We start from the raw sequence: 22,270 nt of genomic DNA, 5'->3' as shown, positions 1-22,270 counted from the left end.
TGAATGAAAATTGTGTCCGCGTTATGCTCATTCCTCATTGATGTATGGTTATGCTAGAAAGCCAAAAGATAATAATAAAAACTGATACGGATCGGGTCGTTTGATGACAGGTATTAACTTTACCGACAGAAGAATCAGTCCGCATCATAATCACTCAGATAGCGTGATGCTAACAAATGCCGAGCAGCCGCTTCTTCTTCTTCAGGCTGAAAACACACAGTGAGTGTAAAGATGTCTGCCCCTGCTGGCTGGAGGAGCCAAGTCCTACACACACACATGTTCTTATTTAATAACTTTATGGCTCGAGCGATTTACTCCCCTGTCCTGCGGGTGGCGCATTCTGGCTCGTCTACAACCACGAATCTGGTGCTGCTCTGTAAAAATAGATGAAACTGAAACCTGGGTGAAAGGTGCATAGCTTGTTAACCACAATATGTCGCTGGTCTGAGAAAGCATCGGTGTGAAGTCTAGAATCAAATAAATAATTTCTTTGAAGTTCTGAAGGTGGTAAACCGAAAAATCTGCATAAGTTCCCTCTGACCCAGAGAGAACCAGTTATTGTTATATAGTATATAGAATACAATTATAGGTCAGAATTAACATAATTCATAACCATGAGGCAATAATATCAAAATACACATTTTATATTAGGGCATATCTAAATATTATCCACTGTGAAAAAAATGTTATTATGCATATGTATTATGAGCTGTTACACTGGAACTGTTGGACCCAAGTGTATAAAGGCATACAGAGAGAGGTAAAATAATAATCAATAATCAAAACTGTGCTGATGAGGACTCGAGGACAAGTGACGCAGGCAGGCCATATGAACCATACAGAACAGCTGTAGGCTGTTGCCCATTAGGAAAAATACAACATCTCATATAGGCTATAAATGTACTAGGCTATACTGATGAGTTTAAGTTGATGCAATGATGATGATGATGTCAGTGCAGGGGAAAACACAGGCACTTGAAATCTTGCGGTAACAAAGGACGAAAACGGAATTTCACTTCACTTGTTCAAGGTAAATTGTGTTCCGCCTTTGGCTTGCGATCTGGGACATCTACTTTTGCGCAATCTGTACTGAATGGGCCAGGTGCAAAACAGGGCCAAGAAACTCTCCCTCTCACACACACACGCACACGCACAGGATCCGCGGCCAGATGACGTTGCCATTTGTTCGCGGAAGTGGCTTCTGTCGTGACCGTAGAGGGGGTGGGGGGGGGGCAGGGGGAGGAGGAAGGGAAGGAAAGGGAGAGGAAAGAAGAAGAAGTTTAGACACAAATCGTATGAAAGTTCACCATAAGTGTGAGACGGATTGAAATAATAACAATAACAACAAAACAGCGAGGCTTTGTCCTGTTGGATGAAACTAAGGTGAAGTTAGTGCAGCAGCTGTTTGGCGGGCAGGAGGGACAACTCGAGGCAACGGGAGGAAGTGAGCTGGTAAGTTGCTCGTTAAAGTTGACCACACTTTTTTTGGGGCATGGTTAAGGCTGTACGTGTCGTGCGTCAATGTTAGCGCAGTTTTTTTGTTTTTGTATACATGTTAAAAAGTTTTTAACGAAGGAGGCCACTCACTTTATTTGTGCTGCCTTTAGGGAACTATTATGTCTGTGTATTAGTCGTGTGTTTGTGTTACAATAAGACGACACGGTGAAGCGGAGCCTGTCGGGTTACTGTAAACTAGTCGCTCATGTCATGACCAGCCTGGGCTCTGTGCACACATTAGACACAATGTTTAACTTACCTCCGTCCTCACGCTGTCAGACGTCTCTCTCTGTGTGTTTCTCTCTGTGTGTGTGTGTGTGTGTGTGTGTGTGTGTGTGTGTGTGTGTGTGTGTGTGTGTGTGTGTGTGTGTGTGTGTGTGTGTGTGTGTGTGTGTGTGTGTGTGTGTGTGTGTGTGTGTGTGTGTGTGTGTGTGTGTTTGAGCCAATAGTCCCAGTAGCTACCGGTTGAACAACATTGTGTCAAAGCACTGTAGTTAGTGTGAAGAAGCCAGTGATGAGGAGTCAACTGAGTGGCCCCAAGCTTATGGCTCTCTCTCAGCAAATGAATAGAGAATAGGTCAGTGAAAATGCCTTTTGGATATCTATTAGACACAGCAGGAGTGAGTCAGGGCTGAAAGGATTAGTCAATTGATAGGCATTTATTCTGAAAAGCTCCTAACTTCTTGAGACCGTTTCAGACAATGGTTTTCTGCTGTGTGTCACAGTTTGTTTGCATCTTTGACCCTAAAATGAAGTCTATACAGGTAAAGGTGAGCATGCGATGCCAGGAGTAAAAAGCTGATGAATCTGTTCAGATTTTGGTAAAATCATATGTTATGAGATAAGCCAAGAGCACTCGTGCATAAATCTGGACACTCAGTGAAGTTATAGCTGTTTCACTATTTACCCCGTATCCATGGAGACACACCTCAGATGTGTTGAAACAGGGTCACTGTGACAGAGTTAAAGTTCACCAATGAATGAGTGAAGGACAGACAGACTATTATGGAAACAGACTCAAGGGTATGTGGGATGATTGAGGTGGCTGAAAGCAGTGGGCTCAGTGCCTCTTATCAGGGTCAGCCACACCGCTCAGACCAGCAGCCCCTGACATGATAGTATATGGTGGAAGTTATCTTCGCTAATGAAATGGTGGGGGAAGAGAAGGCGCCGATCAACAACTGATCCGAAAAATGGTAGATTCAGACACGTCAGGAGCCAGACAAATGGGGCCACGTGCACCTATGCACGCATACACACATATATACAAGCACAAAAATCCAGCACAAACAGAAGGACAGCCAGAGACACAATCTGTCAGTCAAAGTGGAGCATCTCGCCCACTCTATCACAGCGTTGGCACAATCCAACATCCACTTGATCAAAATTGGATCTGTCCAGTTCTACTCAAACCCTATCAGTCACCAGTAAAAGCTTTAGTCCTGATTGACAGCATAGCGTGACACTTACAGCTTCTCTTTGACAGGTGTGCGCGCTGCTGCACGTAGCCATAGACTCAACCACAGATGTACACACAGCCACTCCAGAAATAAGCTTTGATTTCTTTTCTAGTTGTGAATGTTAATGTCGATATTAGCCTCCAATTTGGCTTTTTAAGCTTGAAACTCATCTATTCCTCTGTGGCCTCTGTGTTGTGACCTTTAACAGGATATAATGCAATTTTAAGTGGTGTGTCAGTCTGTGAGGATGTTTGTTTTTTTGTGTTGAAGGTGTTAACTGCGTCTGTCTATCTGTCTGTCAGAGTAGGGGGTTTGTTTGTCGGTGTCTGGTTTACATATATGTGTGTGTGTGTTTTCTGGAAACAAAGTGTAGGAGTTTGTTTTCGAGGTCGTAGCATGTGGTTGTCCCCTCTCTACTCTCTACACAATGGGACCGAGGCACAGCTGTGTTTCCTCCTGTGCTGCTTGGGCCGAATGCAACATGCTCAGCGCTCTCTGTTAACCACAGTTTGTCCTGTGTGATGTAAAAAATGAGCATCGCTTGGGTGGAGTTTATAAAACAGAACATAAGTCATAGCAGAGCCAGTCTAATTCTCTGGTCATAGTACAATAAATTAACTGGTCACGCTTGTCACGTTTACTTTGACACAGTATGTTTTATTTCTTATTATTATTAGTTTATTTGAAAAGGGACAGTGTACGTTAATACTGTAAAACATTGTAAAAACAAATGTAAATGTACCCGAGTTAGCTAAAAGGCTAATTTTCAACGGTAGTCCCTCTGCCTGATGTTAACGGGCATCCTTTAAAGAAGACAGCATACCACATAAAAAACACATTCTATACACATTATTATAAGCACAATTGGAAGACAATAACACACATCCACGATTGCATCATGCTTTTATATACTCTAAAAAACAAAGTACGATTTAGGATGAGACTTACCTTGATGTCTCTTATCATGCTCAGTCTCTCTTGATGCGAAAAGCTGAGCTTGCATTTTCAAAGCTCACCTCTTTGCAGATTAGAGCTCCTCTGCCCTTCTACCGCTATTGTGTTGGTGTTGAGGTATACCTCTACCACACAAGTATCAACCCTACAGTGGGTAGGGTTGACCAGGGTTTATCCTTAAAGATCATGAACCAATTGCAGAAAATGGCAAGTTTCCCTTGATTATATATATATTATATTGTATATATTGTATGTAATTTAAAAAAACGTCTACATCACAGCAACTTTTAATATTGCAACGCAAATAGCTGCACATGAACTTAAGCATCAAGGCCCGGCAGAGCATACCAACTTTTCACAGTTTTGTCACCCGATGCTGCAGACGCATTTGAGTCGGTACTCGCAACACACTCATAAAGTAAGTGGAGAAGTAACACTGTCTGTGGCAAATAAACAGTTATAGCAAGGGGGAAGTTGTATGTGAAGAGAGGCAGTGGGTGGCAGCAGGAAGGGAATGATGGAAGGAGATAGAGATGTGGGAGTGTGGTTAGAGGGGGTGGCAGAGGGTGGGGGGTGTGGGGGGGGAGTGGGTTGGCACAACCTAAAATAGCCAGCTCACATGTTTGCTGTGTGCGTGGTGAGCTATGAAACAAGCTGAACGCCGTCCCGCTGAATGCCTGGCTAATCTAATGTTCACTCCCACCCCTAATTTTTGAAAATTTGATTGTCATTTCGCTGTCTGCATACTGTGTGTGTGTGTGTGTGTGTGGTTGCACATCTCCTCCAATCAGAGAGGGTTGCCTGTCTACGTTACGCTGCATCCCGCTGCTCCCTCCGCACTCGTCGTCTTCATCATTGTCTTTTTTTGTCTCCATAATGTGGAGTGATGTTAAACAGCATTCTCCAGTAGGGAAAAGGTCAGACTAGGCCTGTTTACTCATCTACAGTCTTTTTTTTTGTCTTGTTGTGTATGTAAGGGAGCGAATGAGGTGGGTCAAAACCCATTAGACACAGACACACAAACGCACACACTCATAGATATACAGCATAAGAGCAGACAGCACATGTGGCCCTGCAGCGTGCAGCGCGCATTAGATCCAGAGCTGTGTCTCGGCCTGTCTCTGACTGTTTCATCTAATAAATACTGACTAGCTGGAGCTTCCACAGAGAGTTATTCCATCTCCTGCACACACAGAAACAAAACACACACTTGCTAACTTGTGCTGGGCAAGCTGAGACACAAACATCCTACACATGCGGCCCTTTCAGTTAATTCCTTTCATTCCACAGAGTGCGTTTCAACATGCACACTGGAATATTGCCTTTCTCGTATATCACTCTTCCTCTGTCTCTCACTTTCTGTTATCGTCTCCCAACCAGTCTCGCTCTCTCTATCTGTTTTATGTCAATGTTGTGTCTCTGTGTGCTTGATCAACTTGGGCTGTTTATATCAAGATGGTCCCATGACCCACTCCACAGCTGATCCTAGGAGCAAAGCATGCTGGGACTGGAGTAGCTGCAAGGGCGGCATTGGAGCGAGCTGTGATTGGCTCTGTGAGTTTTCTGTGTGTTATGTGTGTGTGTGTATCGTGTGCTGATGTGCACTTTGGTGTTTTTAGGGATACAGAATCACAGGCAGCGTGTGTTGGCCGATGGAATATATGGTAAGACATTCAAATGATACAACCAGCTAATCAATAACACACAGTGACACAGTGGCCAAGGAGTTGCTTCTTCTCACTACAATGTAACATCAATTATTATAATGGCAGAGACTGATAAGAGGTGTAAGGAGTGGGTTAAAGTAGGTGAAACCTGGGACCTGGAAATAATCTGGCATTTCTCTCTTGGAGGGTTAAAAACTTTAAATGACCTACATTTCAATTTTTTACATATTGTAGTTATGCCGCTTTTTATTGACTTTATTAAAATGTAATAATTGAAACTTCGAAATAAAAGATGTGGAGTCTTTCATGACCCATTATGTCTGCTTTCTCAGCAGCATTTACATCTGATAAAGAGAATTACTCATCAGACTTTTAACCAGAGAAACAATACAGTGTGATGCATTGTACTGATGAATCCATGCAAATAATCCGAGGAAACAAGCTCTTTTTACTGGTATGAATAAAAGGCAGTATGAAACTGGAAACTAAATTCACAGTGTCAACATATGCATGTTAACACGCTGAGATTTTAGTTTTTATTAGAGTAATTGTGCTGTGTATGTAAATGTATTGTGAATTGAGTTAGCTAAAACTGCTACTGTCCAGTATAACAGTTCTGCAATAAAGCCTATCCTCATGATGGTTATAATTGTCAGTAGTTTTTGTATAAACTGCATGAGGCTGCAGTCTGTAGTCCTATTGAATTGCATTGCATCATGTTCAAACACTGAATATAATATCCTTCATGAAGGTGGAAGGTAGAATTACTGGCAGGGGGCTAATATTAGACTGCATTAGTTTTAGTAAGGTGTACCTAATAAACTGTCAGGCAAGTGTGATCCCCTAGTCTCTATCATATAAATCAGTTACTTACTGAAATATAGAAATAAAAACCCCCCACAAAATTTGTCAACTCTAAGCCACGGTGTGTCATGTGTTTCACTGGTTACAGGCGTGGTGCAGGCTTCACGGGTGGAGGGGGGCTTTCTTCTCCAATCACTATCATACCACTCGCAATCACTGCGTGGTGTACGGTGACAGATATTATCTTGAATGACACTCTACTTCTCGGCAGTTGTCTGATTTTTTTTGATCCTTCACATCCCTGAGTGCAGTGCTCGGCCACATTATGATTGCGTGGTGGTCAAACACAGTACTGCAGCGGGGACTGTTATGTTTGGGGTGTCATTTGAGGACTTCTTGCTTTGCACTCTGCTGGGTTCCTGTGGTGTTCTATGGGTGGTTTCCTCTGCTTTCCGCAACACTGCTTTCTCATCAGATGCGCTTGAATGTCTTGACCAATCTCTGGGAACTCCACTTTCTGTTTGCTTCAACACAATCTCTCAGTAGTCACTCTGTTCGCCTGGTGATAACCAGCCCTCATGTAGTAACACAGATATATAATATATTTTTTTTTATCTCAGTGGTGGTCTTCTTTCTTTCTCCTGTTTTTTTTTTTTACACCATCATCAAGGTTGTATAGAGTGACCTCATGTCACACTCTGTACAGGGGGAGGGTGAACTCTCCTACTCTGTCTGTCTCCATCCTTCCTCTCGTTTTCTCCCCCCCTTTCAATCTGTTTCTCAGGTTACAAAACATGAATAAGGGAGGAGCCTTGCATTGCCAACATGGACAACCCTTCCTCTCTACACATGGACACACTCACATACATATGTACCCCCCCCCCCCCCCCCTTCCCTCACCCCTCTCCCTTCCTTCCGTACATCTCCATCTCCCCTTGGAGTGTGTGCATTAATGTGCAGGAGCGCAGCATCTTGCTGTGCATACACATGTACACTGCTAAATGACTGAGGCTGCAGAGAGGAGGTGGGGGGAAGGGGAGGAAACAGGAAGGAGGTTGGATGGGAGAAAAAGAGGTGGGGAGGGCAGAGGCAGTGAGTGTGAGTGAGTGTGTGTGTGTGTGTGTGTGAAAGAGAGAGAGAGAGAGAGAGATGGTAAGAGAGAAAATGGGAGGCAGCATCACCCACCCAGACTGGGAGGAGGGGAGGACAGACAGCGTGCTCGTCCCTCTAACAGACAGAGGTTGAAGGAAAGTGGGAATGAGAGACAGACGTGAGGGGAGAAGAGGAGCACAATGAAGGAGTGCCATTGTCCATCCTGGCAGCACTGCCATTTCACCATCTGCTGAAGGAGAGAGAGAGAGAGGGAGACTGACAGAGGAGGGAAGGAAAGAGGAGGAAGCCAAACGGAGGAGAGGATAGATGGAGAGGAGCTGCCGGCAGTGACTTTGTGAATTAATCGAGCGGAAGAGCGGATCAGTGGAGAAGCACGTTTTTCAGGGAGTGGACGGACGGAGAGCCAGAGAGAGGAAGGAGAGGACGAATGACCGGACAGTCTGAGGCTGTTTAAACATTAATGTGGTTCTAATGTGAAAATGGAGCCCAGCTTTAGATGAATCACCATGGATTATCAACTGTATGATCTTTAAACCAAAAGAGGAACTATCTGTGTTTTGCCATTCATAAAAAAGACGAAAGAACTTTTAGGAAAATTGACTCACTTTATACAGAACAATTTGAATTACTTTTTTTTCTTTTGTGTATATATATAGACTCTTTTTTGTGACTTCTGGTTTTCTATTCCCTATAAGCATAGGATCTATTCTGCAGTATGTTATACAATTGTTATCTTTGTTAGCTGCTCAGCTGCACAGAATATTCAGGTTGTTTTTATGCAAGTTTTCTAAACCTAAGTGTTGTCTTTTAGGAGTAAACAGTTCATGTAGTTGTTGTTTGTTCTGTCATAAGAATGTCAGACATACAGCTTCACCTTTTCTAGTTGGAGTCAGTGCATGCAGCCGACATGGGATGTCAACATTGATTGGGCTTTATGGCTGGCGCGACGCTGGAGAAAACTTTGATCATTTCCTGAAACCTGTATTGATCTTCGAGGAGTCTGTAGTTTTTCCTCCTGTTGGATGAAAACAAAAGGTCGACCCTGAGATGCGGCAACAAATTGCTGCCATGTGATTTGACAAAGCAGTTATCTCTTTGTCTGAAGATTTCTGCTGTTGTCGGGACTTCAGAGTATATATCCTCCGCAGGCATCTCTTTTAATGTCTGTTGCCATAGCAACGGGCGGCAGCTGCAGACAGAACACAATGTAAAGTTCTTTTTCCTCGTGTTATCCTTTAAAACTGGTGCTGTTCCATTAGGCAGTTGTACATATTTAGTAGACAAACAGGAGCCCTGATTAGTCCATGCTTGTGTGCAATTTTTAGAGTTTCTTTATATACAGGATTTTTTTTTTCTTTTCCTTTTCTAGACGGTCTTTGTCTACGCGGAGCTCAGCGGTCTCTGAAAATCAGGGTTGTTTCAGGTCACCTGTCTCCCCCCCTCCCCATCCTGTGTATTAGTCTTTTGTGAATCAGCCCAGCCCTGATTGTCCTGATCTCACCTTAAACAACGGCAACTAGCATCTTCATCAGTCAGGCTGATGTGGGCATTATCAGGACTGGCTGGATAAATTAGATTATCTTACTGGTTTCACTTGTAGATATCACTCTGTTATCACTCTGTGCAGCTGCTTGGCCTCAAGGCCACTAATCATTGATCATTAGTGTGTTATGTCTTGACAGTCTGTTCCTGTTACTGTCTGTATGTAGGTGACTCAGGATTTTTCCTCATGTAGAGGGTCATCTCTGCAGTCACCTGACCTACACTGTGTTCTGTGCACTAAAACATCCTCGGGCAGGGCGAGGGTTGCCTCTGTAACAGAGCATTTTGGCACCCCTGTGTCTGAGAACGCACCAGGAATTGGCGTTAACTCCTTTTTCTTTCAGATATTTTGTCTTTCTTAGGTGCTTATCCTCTCTCTGGAGTAATTTCTGGTTTTTATTAGGGGTGTTAACAGAGTGTTTTGTTTGTTCTGCATGCTCTTTGATTGTCCAAATACTGGGTGTCTTTTGCAAATTTTCCAGCCATACTTCTTTACAGCTTTCTGGAGATCATCCCAGGCTGTCTGGCAGTGGTTCCGTGTGACTGGATTCTCCATGGTGCTTTTAGGCCAAGACCAGATGGATGACTAGCTAGAATTGTGGTGCTAGACTGGTGTAGGCGACTGTTCCTTTGCCATGCATCCAGCGCCCACTGCAAGCTGCTGCGCTGTACTTCAAACACAGTTTAGTTATGAAATGTTAATGTGCGGAAAAGTCCTCGTTTTCACTTGGCATTACTGAAACTTCGGTGCCAAATTTACAACCTTGTGTAAGCGGTTAAGGCAAGGTGTGTGTAAACCTTGCTCTCCTTGAAGAGAGTTAAAGGTCAACAGATTGTAAATATGACTAGTGCCTCAACAGCACTGAGGTGTAGGCCAACCAGCTTTTAGGTGTAGCCTTGCCTCCTACTGAGGTCAAACTGGTGCAGACTGTTTTGTTTGCGTGACTTTGGGTTGCAAGAGACTGTTAATGTAAACACACTGTTGTTTGCCTTCTAGGTTGGACTATGCAGAATATGACAATAATATTGTCGTGCACTGTTGGTACTAGAACTGAGAGCTGACCTACCGGTTGATAAGCCCTGCCTTAGATAAGGAAATGACTCCAGAGTATAACATCTGGCTTGTTTATATCATATCAGGCTGTGTCAATGCACTTCTCTCAGGTAACTGACGATAATCTGGGCTTGTTATTTGTACTTGGCAAGAAATAAAGTAACAGGGTAATCGCAGTTGTGCATGCAGAGATCAACACATCCACCCAATGCAGTTTTAATCTCGCATTTCCAGCTGGGTGAGAGAGTTCACGTTCAACTCTGATGAGCCTCCAGCATCATTCAGGGAACCCTGGGTTGGTAGTTCAAACCAGACCAATCAGGTCTCATTACCATCACAACAAGCCCACCGGTAGTCGACATCATCCAATGACCTACATTCTCCAGCGTTACATCACCACCGTGCTACTGCAGTGTGTGTCACTGTACCAGACACAGACAACATCTCAGACTCAAACTACCAGTGTCTAATGGTGCTCCTGAGAAAAACAAAAAAACATCCTAACCGAGGTGGCCAGTTCTAGAGAACACACTTGAACCAAGGCAGCCTCACTTGTTTTAGCCATATCAGGATCTACAGTCAGGGACGGGCCCAACTCTGCTGGCCCAGTCTTAAGTACTAACTTTTTTCTTTATTTCTACTGGTGTCTAACTTAGGTGACCATGCCTAACCTCTAGCCATCCCTACTCTGAAGGTTAGGGAGGCAGAGAGACAGGGATCACCATTAATACATTAGACAGAGGGACTGTTAAACAGGACAGCCTGGAGAACGGGAGAGCAGACGAGGGAGGGGGAAAGGGGGAGCGAGAGATCATCTGGAAGAGGAGAGAGGAAGTGGTGGCGCGGGAGAGGGCAGAGGCGTTGGAGAGACAGAGGCTGGCGGAGTATATTGTGTGGAGGAAGAGAGAGGACTTCCAGGAGAGGAGAGGAGACCGAGAGAAGGGAGGAAAGAGTGCAGAGAAAGGGAAAGAAGCTGCGGCGGAAGTCATCTGGAAGAAGAGGGAAGACGAGGACGGAGACGCAGGGAGGGACAGAGCGAGGGCTATTCAGAGAGGACATGAGACCATTTGGAGGAAGAGGGAAAGAGAGTAAAAAAAACTAACCTGATGAAAATCTTGATTAGAGAGTGCAGCAGCGCACTTGAAAATTAGGTGCTAAGGAAAGTGTGCTGCAGCCAGGAGTTGGAGACTAGCCATACATCAGTGAGCCTCCTCTCTCTTCTTCAGCAGTTCTGCGCTTCATTGAGCTCTGCAGGTGCTCTCTGTAGTATCGACCAATTGGAGCTGTGTATTGTGTCTGTGTGTGTGTGTTGCTGCTGTGTTAGTGCGTGCATCCCCTTGCGATCCCCTCGTTGGCTGCTAATAGGATTTTTATGGGCCCATGTCAGGCAGGATAGAGCTGCCAAGGGGAGCTGCTTCACACATGCACGCATGTGCGCACACCAACTCACACACACACATACTGATAATCTAAGAGGCATTGTGGGCAGGGAACGTTTATGCTGCCTCACACGCATGTAAACACATCACACACAAGTGTGCACCCCTCAACGCTGTAAGACACACATGTGAGAGGGGTGTTGAGAGAAATCACTTGTGTTGATTCTTCATGGTGCTGCCAACAGCTGGATAACTGGTCCTCAACGGGAGGCTGTTATTTGGGACAAGATACACAGATATTGTTTTACATTATGGCAAAAACATTGAGATGAACACTTTTTTAGAGAGCTAAACCCACGTCATCACAAGTCCCTGGGAACAGAATGAACTTCGAAGCAGATTTAAAGTGAACAGATGACAACATGATCTGCACTGGTGCACTAAAAACAAACTTTTTTCATCTGCATTCTGCCATTAACTGGGACACCCCACTTCTCTGCACCTTCTCTCATTCTGCTTTCGTTGTGGATAAAGCCGTCTCTACAGCAGTTTGGTTTTGGCTGCCTGGTAATGAGTGGAGGACAGACAAGCAGACAGATGGATTCAGCTCTTACACTGAGCAAGACAGACAGATGGCTGTGTGTCCTTTTAGGGAGAAACTTTGAATGCTGAGACAAAGAGACGTTGATTGAATCACTAGAGCCTCTGTGGACTTGCACGGATATAAAAACTGACACTGCAGATTCATTATGGAGCTTGTCCCAAAAACCAAATACACCCACTTTCGGAGTGAATCGCTGAGCTCGACTGATGAAACAAACTCCAATCCATCATCGTTCCCTCCTTCCAGTCCTGCTACCCCGCTCACTCCCTCCCCTGGTTTACCTTCCTCTCTCTCCTCCTCATCTCTCACTCCCATCTTGCCCCCCTCTTCTCCCCGCCCGGCCGAGAACAGCCCCACCACGCTCTGCTCCTTCTTCCCAAGGATGGGATCTCTTCGTCTGGGCGTCTCTGCCACTCTTCTACCTGGACTCAAGGCCTCCAGCAGGCCGCAGCAACCTCAGGCGCCTGTCGAGTCCTCCGGGGACGACAGGAGCAACTCTAGCTCCTCCCCTCCTCTTCATCACCCCGTTCCCCCTCTAACTGCTCCTTCTCCCCCTCCCCGACCTCCTCTGCAGGATATGAACCGGCTGGGAGGGGCGCCCAGGAGGGCCCGGGTGGAAGGAGGGCAGCTGGGAGGAGATGAGTGGACGCGCCATGGCTCCTTTGTCAACAAGCCCACCCGTGGCTGGCTGCACTCAGACACTGTGGTCAGCACCACCGGCGTTTCCTACACTGTACGGGTAAGTAAGCAGGTGGCACACTCTTACTCACCCATAACTAAAACATATAATTACACATCTCATTTTCCACTCTTTGCATATATATATATATATACATATATATCTGTGGATATGTGTGTGTGTGCATCCTTTCTAGAGTCCTACGTTCTTCCCCTGTTGTCCACATTGTGTTCGATGTGTCCAGTGGGACTGGGATGTAGGAAATGTCTGATGTTAATTTGTTCCCTTTCTGTTTCCTGGGCAGTACATGGGTTGCGTGGAGGTGCTACAGTCGATGCGAGCGCTGGACTTCAATACCAGAACTCAGGTCACCAGGTGAGACCACACACTGCTCATCAGTCCCTGGCCCGCTACGCGTCTCGTTTCAGCTCTTGTTTGTGCACGACGTGGGTGTGAGAAGGTAAACGTGTGGTTAGACTTCGAAATTATCGGACGGAAAAGTTCACATGCGCCTCTCACTGCTCATATATGTTGCTCTGTCTGCTCGCTGACTGTCTGTCTGTCTGTCCCACCTCCTTCGCCTGCTTGTTTCTTTCTGTGTTACTGTCTGTGACTGCATCTGCTTGTGTGTGTATGTGTGAGTGTGTTCGCTCTCTCAGACCTTAAATTAGAATGTTCTGGAATCCTGGTGGTCTCCTTGTGGTTTCCGTAGTGATGTTTGTCTCTGCGGCAAAGACGATTATTGTTGCCAGGGACGATAAATTCAATCACCAACTGCCAGATCTCATTTAATCCGCATAATTGTCAATCCGGGAAGGTGTGAGAGTTAATGACATGCTGTTGCAACTCTTGCATGTTGGTAATGTTTCAGGGAGGCCATCTCTGTGGTGTGCGAGGCAGTACCCGGAGCCAAAGGAGCCCAGCGCAGGAGAAAGGTATAGGCCTACACACCATGCACACACAAGCACACACCCATACAGGGCATTATTTATTTATATGGTTTAAGTGGGCAGCAGTGGGAAGGGTTTCTGGATAAGAGCTAGATTTAGCTTGATTGTCCACTCTGTGGTCAGTTGGCTATTTAGTCACACTCTCCCTCCCTCACAAACACACACACAGATCTGGATTTAGGCTGATTGTACACTCTTGCGGTCAGCGGGCTACTCACAGGTAATGACCAACGACTCTCTGGTCTCTCTTTTCCCTCCCGCCCCTCATCATCTCCCAAGGGGAAGCTGGAGCGGTAGAGTTGTAGCTCCTCTGTGGAGCCAGTGTCAAGTCGTAGCAACACGTCAGACTAGCAGACACAGCTGCAAGTGTGCCGTTTAAAGACCGTGAGTGGCTGTTCACAGTATTCCTGTAAAACTAAAAACACCCGCCCAAACAGTTCATAAAACAGGTGGCTAAATCCAGCTGCCCCGCTGCCATAGCAGCCATACGACTGACCAAGGAACGTCTGGCGGTGCAGGGCACCAGACAAATGCAGAACACAGAATGTAAGTAAGAATAGATTAAACTAGTCTAGTCCCTCTGATTTGGCCGGACTGAGGTTAATGTGGCTGAGCATGTGCATCCTGTTGTGATGCTGCTGGTCTCACACTGCACTCCAAATATTCTGGAGCAGATATGGATGAAAGCCATGAGGAGAAGCAGGATTGGGATAAACAAGCTGGCACAATAGTGCTGGCATGGTCTGCTTGATGCTCTTGGCACAGCCCACAGTATGTGAACTGTCCCGTCTACTCCCCATTGGTCACAGTTGGCCTTCGAGACAGGATCATTTTCAAAATTGCAGCTGTTCTCCCACTCCCACACACACAGGCATTTACACACATACACCCACAGGCTCATGCATAAGCAGGGAGCACTCACTGGAGTACCGTGCCTTGTTAGTAAAGTAAAAAAAAAAAAAAGAAAAACCTGTATGTTTCTGTATGTGCATGTTATTTGTTTATTACTCATGGCCTGTGCCTCCCCTTCGCAGCCTTCCTCTCGCTGTCTGACGTCCATCCTGGGGAAAAGTAACCTGCAGTTTGCTGGCATGACAATCAGCCTCACCATCTCAACCAGCAGCCTCAATCTGCTGGCCTCTGACTGCAAACAGGTTAGAACTGAAAGCAGTTTACTCTTGAAGCCGCTGTTGCGTGTATTTTTCTCAAAAACACTGTCGGTGTTTGGAAGATACATCCCAGAGACTTGTGTCAGAGATGCATCTGATTGTTAGAGCTCTGTTTTAGCCCGAGGTATGTTTGCTATCCTGAGTGCACTTAGCCTGTGCATTTCACTGAAGCAGAGTAAAGCAGGCGATCCCTCTGCTAGAGGGATTTCTTGTGGTTTTAAGGATTTAAAAGAGTTGCCTTTTTAGGATAAACTTAAGAATGTCCTTCAGGATTAATACATTTGTATCTTATCTTCTCTGAGAATGACAGTTATGATGAAAATGTAAATGTTTTCATTTTCACCACCCATATTTTTATTGTGGATATTAATCTTTTTTGACACCAAGAAAACATCTTCTGAAATCAAAACATAGCTGATTAAGTCATCAGCAGTGTGACCCTTTTCTGGGTTACATAAATAAATAATTTTAGAATAATTCCTCTCCACTTTGTTTGCTTCATTTGCTCTGAATGATGCACAAATCCCTCTTAACCATCATCTTCATTCCTGCATCACCACAGGGCAGGATGTGATCCTCCTACTAGACCGCTTATGAGTTAATAGCAAGCAACTGAACAATGTCTATTTCTTTGGGGAAATGATATACAGTAGTGCAGTGTATACACATTAACGCGTAGCGCAGAAAGCATCATGCCGTGCACATACACTCATTCACAAATACAGCCCACACATCGCGCAGAGGGCATTAGCAAGTGTTGATGCTGTTATTGATCCAACATGGGCGGCTGTTGCAGACTGTTAAAAAGGTGTTCCATCCATGCTTAGTTTTTTATCTCTGCTGCACTTGATGGTGCTCAATGGGGGAAAAAAGCACTTTTCTCAGTAATTATTGCACATTTGTCTCTCCATCCACATGCTTTCATCTCACTTCCCACATACTTCATGTCACCCACATGCTCTCCTTTCTTTCTTTCTCTCTCTCTCTCTCTATCTCTGTCTCTCTCTCTTTCTCACTCTCTTTCTTTTTCTCCGCAGATAATCGCCAACCATCACATGCAGTCCATCTCCTTCGCATCTGGAGGAGACCCAGTGAGTCACCCAAAGTCAGCTCAAATCTCACTCTGGACATTTTCCATCTTTCTTCCGCCTGCATATCCTTCCTTCCTGTCCTCTGTCATTGTCTATTCTTACAAACACCACTCACTCCATTGCTGCCTCGCTGGTTTGCAGTCGTTCTCTTCCAAGCCTGATCTCATTACTTCCTGTTATCTCTCTTTCAGCTCAGTGTATGTTTTTAACTTCTGCAGCTTTGCTATATCTCTTTCCTCTTCGTCGTTGTCTTCCCCCCTCTTCTTCCCAACCTTTCTATCCTAAACCTGCCCTTCACTTTTTCCTGCTATCGATTTTTTTCCCCCCTTACCCTCTTCCCCTAACTGTCTTCCCCTGTCTCCCACAGGATACGGCTGAGTACGTAGCATATGTGGCCAAAGACCCAGTCAACCAGAGAGGTGAGCGCAGAAACAGCAAAATGACACCTGCACTCAGGCAGCATCTGCCAGCAGACTGCTTTTTAGGGCTCTTGGTTTGACCATAATCCTCTGATGCTTGAGTTGCAAATCTCTCTACATTCACTCTCACTGCATGGTGAAACAGGCTGTGAAACTGCACTTTCAGCAAAACACTATGCATAAAGGCAAACAAGCTGTTTTATAAAAATATGAATGACTCCTATCAAATAAATGAAATGGCTCTATACGTTGCTTATATTCCTATGTGTTTGACACAGGAAAAGCATATTTACTTCTTAATGTGCATCAGAAGAAAGGCAGGATGTGCTTTATTCATGCCTATACAGTATGTGCTAAATATACGACTAGGTGACTGCATATTTGGCTCAAGTTGATGCAGCTACTCTACACTGGCTTCCTCTCTTAATTCTCATTTATGTGGCCTCTCTTTCAGCATGTCATATCTTAGAGTGCTCGGAGGGTTTAGCGCAAGAAGTCATCAGCACCATCGGTCAGGCCTTCGAGCTACGTTTTAAACAGTATCTAAAGAACCCACCCAAACTGGTCACCCCTCACGACAGGTAAATGTGGACATCTGTGTTCATGCAAGCCCAAAACAAGAGCTTGTGTTCTTATTTCGCCACTCACCGTGTGTTTTTTGTATCTGCTTTGGTATTACCACTCTCTCTCTCCCAGAATGGCTCAGTCTGACAGCTCTGCATGGGAGGAAGAAGATGATGAGACTGCTCCGCCTCCTGATGTCCCTTACTATAATAATTTCCCTGGAAAACAGCCTCCCCCTGGTGGACTGATTGACATGAGAACCCGCCCAGGGGCCACGCTGGTGAGATGTGTGCACATGAATACAACAAGGAGAATGAAATATACTCATACACATGCTCCAACACATCCAAACACTGTAAGCACTGCAATTAAGAGATGATACACTGAGGCATCCACTGACTGCTATATGTGTCAGAAACATGTCAGGTTTGAGTCAAGGAACAGATGTTTATTGACCGTGGTAACCCTTTCCCAGAGAATTAATTTATTGACGCAGGTCCACATGATGCAATGACTCATAATTTGTTTTTGTGCCTCTCTGTTTGCAGCCTTATGGACAGCCAGGTCAGAATGACATTCACAAGCAGCCTCTGCCGCCTCTACCAGGTGAGTTCTGTCTCTGCCAGCCCGTCTGCCTCTGTCTCTCTCAGTGTCTGCCATTCAGGCCGAGGCTGAAAGGAGATGACTCAGAGCATCATTCAAAACTAAATACGGAGATTAAACTATTATTTGTCCTCAACTCTTCCTTCAATACAGAACACTGCTCATTAACAATCAGATTTGCATATAGAGCTGCTTGAAGTCAGCGCCACAACTTTTAAATACTGGGTATTTTACTGACCGCTTTTGTTAACAACCACAAATTACCCCTAATTGAGAAATCAGTCACAGTTTTTTTCTTGTGTCTTTGTTGCTTTGTTTTTGTCTTGACTTGGCTGATTTCAATGTCATTCAATACGAAAAGCTAATACGAGACATGAGAAGTGCTAGGATTATTTATGTCTGGGTTTCTTTCTCCTGTTTTTTAAGTGGGTGCCAAAGAAGGGGGACGGGAAATGTTTGATGATCCTTCATACGTCAATGTGGATAAACCCCGCCCCCCAGCTGCAGCAAATGGAAACGCTCACAGAGACGCTTTTGACATGAGTGAGTGCATTTATGGTGATGTGTTGTTGGGAATATCGTCTCAGCTTGATAAATCTGAATGAAACAGATTGCAATTTCTAAAAATAAAATAAAACTGGCAATGACAAAGTAGCCTGCTGGGAAACTAAATACTGAACACACAATTTCCTGTAAGTGACAAAATGTGTCTGTTGTAATCAAAATGACCAAAACTGCTGGTAACTGAAAATTCTTCACCATGAGGCAAGCCGAAGGGTTAATCATTGAGTAAGGAGATGAGCAGAGTAGTGTGTACTTTACATTCCATATGACTGGCTAATTGAGGAGTGGAGCTGCCCACAGAAGGCAGCCTTGGAGGGAGATAAGGGAATTAGAGTGCCTTTGTCCATTACAGGGGCATTTTATGTAATGTGATTGGTTGACTCGGTAAAGCTTTTCACATTACAGACACTGAACACTATCACTGTATAGCACACATCTGCCAGAAACTGTGTGGTTTACTTGGACATGATCCAGTAGTTTTTGCTCTAAATAGAAATACAGACAAAAGAAAATGCATTTTGAGTTACATCAGAGAAATATAATATTACACATGTGTGTCTGGATTTTCTTTAAGAGCCATTTGACGACGCCCTGGGGGTTTCTGGACACGGCGGCCCAAGCTCGGTGACAGCAGCGCCTCCCCTTGTGCAGCAGCTGCAGTTGGAGACCTGGTTCCACGGGAGCTTAAGTCGCAGGGAAGCAGAGAGGCTGCTGACCCGCGATGGTGACTTCCTGGTGCGGGAGTCTGGGACCACGCCCGGACAGTACGTCCTCACAGGACAGCAGGGGGGTCAGGCCAAACACCTGCTACTAGTCGACCCAGAAGGAGTGGTGAGTCACGGAGGGAGGGAAGAGATCACAAGGGCAAAAGGCAGGGGGAGGAGTGAATAGACAAGAGTCATATTAACACATGAGTCTATGTGTGCGGTTAAACTTGCTTTTAATATACACATTTTTTTGTCTTGTAGGTCCGCACAAAAGACCATCGGTTTGAAAGTGTGAGTCACCTGATCAGTTACCACATGGACAACAGACTCCCCATCGTATCAGCTGGTAGCGAAGTGTGCCTGCAACAGCCAGTTGAGCGCAGGGCCTGACATTACACAGACCAATGAAATACTCCACCAAATGTACACACAGTCAAATCAACAGACAAGACAAACACACCCACATATGCTATAACACACACAGCGACACTACACTGAACACATTCAAACAGTACATCGGCACACACACATAGCAAAGAAAGCCAAAAAAAAGAAAAAAAATCACCAGTTTCTCTGCAGAATCACTTAATTGCTGCTGTTGCCACATGTTCCTGTCCTTTCTGAAAGCCAAACTGTGATATGCAGTCCCTCCTCGACCCCAACGACTATCAGGCGCATCCCTCCAACAACGGAGAAGTACTGCTGCAATCTCTCAACAGCCTACTGTGAACCAGGGAGGATCCCTTTCCTAATTTCAGAACGGGGCAGAAAACAAATGCAATTTCTTTTAAAGAAAAAAAATCTTAACAATCAATTATGGAAAACAAAAAAAAACCAAACTGAACACTTTACTAATTCAAGGAATTGTGTACAAAGAAATAATGGAACCGAAGAGTGAAAGAAGGAGCATAAATGGGACGTGGAATGAGATTTTCTGTGCTTTCAAGCATGCATTCTTTCATCCAAGGGAAATGATTTCCCTCTTCAGACTGTCGCTGGAACGCATTAGGCAAAACGCAAACTGGATGGTAAATGCTTCTTTGTTGTAGAGACTGAACCAGGCTCGAACACAAACACTTGCTTCAGGTGTCACTTGAGCACTTCAGCAGCAAACCTGACTTTGATGTTATTCTGACTGGCGAATATGCATAAACGAGTTTGCTTCCAATCTAATCAGGAGGGCCGCCCTACCCCCGACCGCTCCCCCCATGAAAGACTTTTGAACTTTGACCCCCGGAGTGACGAAGAACGCCTGTATGCAAAACTTGGACTGCTATGCCAATGACCATCATGTGTTTATTTTCAATCTGTTATCTCGGCTAATTGGATGTTTGAAGTTTAGGAGGATGTAAACGGCTGCATCGGCCCAATCCCTCTATAAACAAAGACACACATACATCTTTACACCACACACGGTCTGCACCACCCATCATGCCAAAGAACACGAACTTGGTCGCTAACAGCAGAGGAAGCCATGATAATTATCAAGTTATTTATCTTGCGTTGCGTACTTACAGCATTGGGAGCTTATTTAGAAAGACATGCACATAAAAATGAGTCTGTTTAAGGCGGAAGAAGAATCCAGGTGATTGTGCCTGAATATATCATCATAAAGGAAATTTTTTTTAAAGTGCATTGATGTCACCCACAAACACAAAAGTACTACATTTTGAGAAGCATAGATCAGATCATTTAGACCTATTGCTTTTCACTGACACCTTAGTATGTGTTTGCATTGACAATCTATGGGTTATATCTTTACAGAGTGTTCTCTGAAGCAAACTGAAAGCAAAGGAGAGCTGTAAGGACACCCCCCTTTAAACGGTGGCCAATGAATAATGTCCAGCAATCAAAAGCAATGGATTTCCCTCTGCAAAAAGAAAGTGTGTCATAGTGACTGGTTTGATAATTTTGTGCGTATCGTGATGTTGCTTTACTTTATAATCACTTGAGGGAATCATTTTTAAAACCTTGTATATCCAATGAAGTTGGGTTCCGGGGTTAACTGAACATACGAGCTTTTGGAGCATTGCTAACGATGAAATGTTAAGCCAAATGCTGCTCCTCAGTGTGCTGTTTCCACATACTGTCGAGGATCTGGAGGGAGAAGTTCACACTATAGTTTTCTCCTGTCCGCTTCCTCCTCCCTCAATCCATGGTGTTGTTTTTTCTATCTTTTTAATCGTGCCTTGTTTCTTCAATGCAGTCACGTCACTTCAATGCAGTCACCTTATGTACTTAATTCAAATGTAGTTGACTACAGGAGAATCTTACACAAGCCTCTCAGTTAAACAGCAAAGACTCTGCAAAAACGACACTCCAGTAATCACACACAAACAGATCCAGTGATGGCAATCTCCTCTGATGCACATTCTTGCATTCAGCTTATAGTCACAGATACTTGATGTCACCATAGGGGGGGGATATTTCCTGAGCATCTGTAAATAACATCAATTTTTTTGACTGTTCCGCGTAGTATCAGATTATGGTCTCCATAGTTGTGTATTTAAAGACTTATTTAATAAGTAACACCGAGCCAGACACCACAGCACTGAGGTAGCTCTTAAAAGCCAACTGAACTTGTCAAAGAGATTGTGGCCAAACTCCTGAAATGAAATACAAGAGAGGATGTTTCAACTTCCACCTTAACTGTCAACTATTCCTCATACCCTGAAGTGGGCTCACATGTAATCTAACATGCACACGCATACCAGAGTGACAGCCGGGTCAGTCGGACACCCACATTCTGCCTTTTTGGGTGTTTGTGGGTCAGAGACAGGAAAACCAGAGCTTGAAGTTCTACCATGGCTGTGTGCGCCTGTAGTGTGTATTTGTGTGCGTGTGTACGTGTGCGTGCGTGAGTGCTGGAATAGACCCACATGACCCTCTGCATCATTAGTGACCCGGTCCTGTATTAACATCATTCATCACAGTTGCCTTTGTTGCATGAAAATCCTTTCAAAACATTTTTTTTTTCTTGTTTGTTGTTGGTGTTGGTGATAGTGTCGATGATGCTGTTGTACTTTTTCATTTGTGTTTTTTGAAAGCCAAAGGTTACTTTCAGATAGTGTGCACAGATATTGATTTTTACTTTATATATTTCCGTTTTAATACTTCTTTTTGTTTTTAGGGAAACATGTCTGTTTACACCTGTATCTGAAAATATAGATTGCATATATAAATACATATATCATTCATCTCTCTTTGTGAGTTTGCCTTTTGATATGATTGCACAATTCACCCAAGTATTTATTTAAACTCTGATGGAAGATTAAACAACACATACCTAGAAATTATAATCACCTGTCACATGCTGTCCCGAACAAAGAGTGGGATGTGGCACAGGGGAATATTTGAGCTGCTGGAACTCTCTTGTTTGAGGCTGTAACAGAAGGGGGCTGATTCAGGGATTGTTAAGGCTCAGAGAGAGTATGTGGGGGAGTGGTGATA

General features: G+C 44.5%; 1 protein-coding gene across 2 annotated transcripts; it reads left to right on the top strand.

Moving 5' to 3' along the window:
• Positions 1–1,212: 1,212 nt before the first annotated feature.
• shc1 (SHC (Src homology 2 domain containing) transforming protein 1) lies at positions 1,213–22,017 on the top strand. 2 transcript variants are annotated; one of them, XM_085801290.1, is made up of 13 exons: positions 1,213–1,452; positions 12,456–12,813; positions 13,058–13,128; positions 13,625–13,688; positions 14,738–14,857; positions 15,910–15,963; positions 16,331–16,382; positions 16,837–16,963; positions 17,079–17,226; positions 17,495–17,552; positions 17,976–18,092; positions 18,688–18,944; positions 19,082–22,017. In XM_085801290.1, exons 2-13 carry the CDS (start codon positions 12,457–12,459, stop codon positions 19,208–19,210), a joined length of 1,554 nt encoding a protein of 517 aa, XP_085657416.1. In that variant the 5' UTR covers positions 1,213–1,452; position 12,456; the 3' UTR covers positions 19,211–22,017. The 2 variants fall into 2 exon arrangements, with proteins under 2 accessions (XP_085657416.1, XP_085657415.1); XM_085801289.1 differs by lacking the exon at positions 1,213–1,452 and having other exon boundaries at positions 11,996–12,813.
• The last annotated feature ends 253 nt before the right edge of the window (positions 22,018–22,270 follow it).

Source organism: Trachurus japonicus, chromosome 16, assembly GCF_045865225.1.
Source record: "Trachurus japonicus isolate A0001 chromosome 16, Traja_1.0".
In the NCBI taxonomy this organism is placed as follows: Eukaryota; Metazoa; Chordata; class Actinopteri; order Carangiformes; family Carangidae; genus Trachurus; species Trachurus japonicus.
This window is presented reverse-complemented; position numbering and strand designations above follow the sequence as displayed.